The following is a 3,775-nucleotide window of genomic DNA, read 5'->3' as shown; positions in this document are numbered from 1 at the left end:
AAAGCAACAGCTATTGAGCTGGCCAACAGCCATGTACCAATTGGTGCCATTTGCATCATTCACCAAATTAAAATTTAAATTAAATTAAAAATGCATAGGATAGACCGTTCCTTCCTTTTCATAAATAAATAAATAAAATTTTAAAAAAAGAAGATAAAGTCATATTTCCAATTGTCGATAAAATAAATGAAATCCTTCTAGAAGAAGACCCTATTGCAATGTCACTCACATCTTACCCAAAAAACTATCACCACCCTATTTTCTTCTCTCTATATAAATACCAAACCCTCAACCTTCCATTCTCACAACACAACATAAACCCAAACCATAACACTATCCACTCCATAACTTCATCTCTCTCTCTCTCTCAAAATTTCAAATACCCTTTTTCTCTTTTCATCTCAAGATCCTTTCTTTCTGCGATTTCGGTATCTGGGTCTTCATTACTTCACTCACATACTGCAAAAATCATTCTTTTCGTTTTCTTTAATTTCTGTTACCATGGAGTTGATTTCGGGTCTACCAGAGGACGTAGCACGGGACTGTCTCATTCGGGTTTCGTACCAGCAGTTCCCCACGGTGGCGTCAGTGTGCAAGCTCTGGAAATCGGAGATTCTTTCGCCGGAGTTCCACCGGCAACGGCGTGGCACGAACCACGCGCAGAAGCTCATAGCGATGGTTCAGGCTCGCGACGAGCCGGGAGCTGGTTCGACCAAGCGAGTGACGAACCCGGTTTACCGTCTCAGCGTGTTGGAACCGGAAACGGGTCACTGGGCCGAGCTGCCACAGCCGCCGGAGTTTTCTTCCGGGTTGCCTATGTTCTGTCAGTTAGTGAGTGTCGGGTACGATCTTGTCGTGTTGGGCGGGTTGGACCCGAATTCGTGGAAAGCATCGAGTTCTGTGTTTGTGTACAATTTTTTGTCGGCGAATTGGCGGCGCGCCGCGGATATGCCGGGTGGGCCGCGCACGTTTTTCGCTTGCGCGTCGGATTCTAAAGGGACGGTTTTTGTCGCCGGAGGACACGACAACGAGAAGAACGCGCTGCGTTCGGCTCTGGCCTATGATGTTGCCTCGGACCGGTGGGTTTCGCTTCCCGACATGGCGGCGGAGCGCGACGAGTGCAAGGGCGTTTTCCGCCGCGGTAGGTTCGTCGTGGTCGGGGGCTACCCGACGGAGACGCAGGGAAGGTTCCGGAAGAGCGCGGAGGCGTTCGATCCTGCCACGTTGCGGTGGGGCGAAGTTAAAGAGGAGTTTCTGGATTGCGCCACGTGTCCGAGGACGTTAGTGGACGGTGGAGATGGCGAGACGGTGTTTTTGTGCAGTGGCGGGGAATTGATCTCGCTTCGAGGCGACACGTGGCAGAAGATGTCGACGGTGCCGGGAGAGATACGCAACGTGGCGTACGTTGGGGCGTTTGATAGGACGCTGGTGTTGATTGGATCCAGCGGCTACGGTCAAGTCCACGTGGCTTTTGCTTTTGATTTTGAGAGTTGCAATTGGAGGAAAGTGGCAAGCCTAGAGGGGTTCATGGGCCATGTTCAAACCGGCTGTGTTTTGGAGATTTAGAATTTCTTTTTCTTTTTTCTTTTTCCGTATAAATATTATACATTAAAAATTCACAACATAAACAAACATAGAACAGAGTGGTGATTTTGTAGAAATGTTTCACAGTGAAAAATCATTTTACTCATTCTATAAAGGTGGTGAAAAATATGTAAATATTTGTTTCAATGTCTGCAAATGGAAAGTAATTTCTACTGTATTTCCATTTCCATTACATGAAACATGAAAAGATGAAAAGAAGTGAGTTACAAAGACATTATGGGATCTATTTATTCTTAGTTCTAAACTAAGAGAATGATTATTTTCATTCTTTTTTTGACTTTTTTCGGAATAGTTTTTTTTTTATGAAATTTGTAAAAGGCATTTTGATTAAGTAAGATTTTGATATTTAATGTTATTAATATTAAATGATTATTTTGATTTTTAAGTAAAATTTTGATATTTAATGTTATTAATACTAAATATTAGTTTGCATTATATTTTTAAAAAGAAAAAATTGATTTTTAAGTAAGATTCGATATTTAATGTTATTAATATTAAATTATGACATATTTTAGAAAAATGTTTTATTAACACCTGTCACTAATACATCATTTGAGGGACATCAATTGACGCTGCAGGTGTGGATGTGACACTAACTCTATATTATAATATATGATCTGTAGTACACGCAAAACTGGTTACTCGTATGTTTGTAAGTGATTACTTATAATACGTTTATGGTCACCCACTTTTTCTAAAAAAAAATCAATTTTTTTTAATAAGAACATATTACATTTAGATGACTTAATATGTGTAATAACCCTACAAGAACTACCTAGTCACATGTTCCTCCACGTATACTGTTACACGCAAAATTGATTACCTGTGTGTCTGTAATATGATCAATCCACTCTTTATGAAAAAAAAATAATTTTTTTTAATATGAATAATATATTACATTGGTTAGATGACTTAATCGATGTAATATGGATCTAAAAAAAATATATTATTTTTTATTCTATTTTAAAGTTCGCGCGACTTATTTACGTGCAATCTCACTTTATCACGTCATTACCACGTCTGAAGCGTCAAATATGTGTCGTCAAATATGTATCATGTGCGGAGGATATATTGCGGAGGGTATCAACATATCTGACTCCATATTTTATTACTGAAATTTGAATCTATTATCCTTAATGTTTTCGATTGATAGAAGTTATGATTTGAAAGATAGAAGAGAGTGTATGTGTTTTAAAGAGTATTTGTGTAAGTGTGTGCGGGAGCATGATTAAATACAAAAGTAATGTATAAATTTGGAAAGTCTTTTATTCTTCTTTCTTCATTTTCTTCGTTTTCTTCATTTTCTTTGTTTGGGATAAGCCTGAATGCGAAGCAATGTTTAGAAAGCAACAAGTTTGAAGTTTGGTTTGATTAATTATTGGGATTCGATGTGACCCTTTCTTTATCCAAACTAACTTCAAATTCCTGCACTTGTCTAATTATGCTTCCATCTATTCATTCTATCTATCTACCTACCGTAAAACTTACGCATCTTTCTCAAATTATTATATCTTTCTTCCCTTTTTAAAACTATAATTACTTAATATTACATACTTTTTATTTAACCAAGGAAATACTTGTTTTTGGAAGACATTTACTTGTTTTGTTGAGATTCAGGATTTTTTGAAAAAAATACGAATTTTAGTATTTATTTACTACATATATATAACAAAATTTGATTTTTTACTTTAGCGTGAGAGTATTTTTTGTAGGTGAAATATTTTTCATTTCTTAGAAGCTGAATATCTAAATCTTGAAAGTAGACTACATGGAACCACCTTGAATTCTGATCAACCTCATCTTAGTTATAACCTATGAAGTTCGACATTCCTTTTAAATGATATGTTCGTGTCGAATATACATATCGGATATCGACACTTGTATGACACTCGTAAGACATGTATCATTGAAGTATCTAATTCAAAAAATATTTGTTAGATTTTTGACAATTTTAGCACGGGTCCAACAAAATTTTTAAAAAGAAAAATACATTAATTTTATAAAAACTTTAACTTATTGTATAAAATTTTATTATGATTATAAAAATAAATAACAAATTCTTTTGAACCAGTAATGAGAAAAGAACTAAAACACACTTAATGCACATAAATCTTTATTGTTAATTTATATAATTCATAATTACATAATATATAAATTCGTGTTCACATTT

At 36.0% G+C, this 3,775-nt stretch overlaps 1 protein-coding gene across 1 annotated transcript; it reads left to right on the top strand.

Moving 5' to 3' along the window:
* Positions 1 to 286: 286 nt before the first annotated feature.
* On the top strand, positions 287 to 1,868 carry LOC137818595 (F-box/kelch-repeat protein At1g80440). The gene has a single exon (XM_068622118.2). It carries the CDS (start codon positions 502 to 504, stop codon positions 1,564 to 1,566), a length of 1,065 nt encoding a protein of 354 aa, XP_068478219.1. The 5' UTR covers positions 287 to 501; the 3' UTR covers positions 1,567 to 1,868.
* The last annotated feature ends 1,907 nt before the right edge of the window (positions 1,869 to 3,775 follow it).

The sequence above is a fragment of the Phaseolus vulgaris genome, chromosome 10 (assembly GCF_051622355.1).
Source record: "Phaseolus vulgaris cultivar YP4 chromosome 10, ASM5162235v1, whole genome shotgun sequence".
Classification (NCBI taxonomy): Eukaryota; Viridiplantae; Streptophyta; class Magnoliopsida; order Fabales; family Fabaceae; genus Phaseolus; species Phaseolus vulgaris.
The sequence above is the reverse complement of the archived record's forward strand: the minus strand, read 5'-3'. Positions and strand labels throughout refer to the sequence as shown.

What these genes read in the sequence shown, in the direction of transcription:
- LOC137818595 (XM_068622118.2), top strand. Translation starts at nt 502, where the DNA reads ATGGAGTTGATTTCGGGTCTACCAGAGGACGTAGCACGGGACTGTCTC.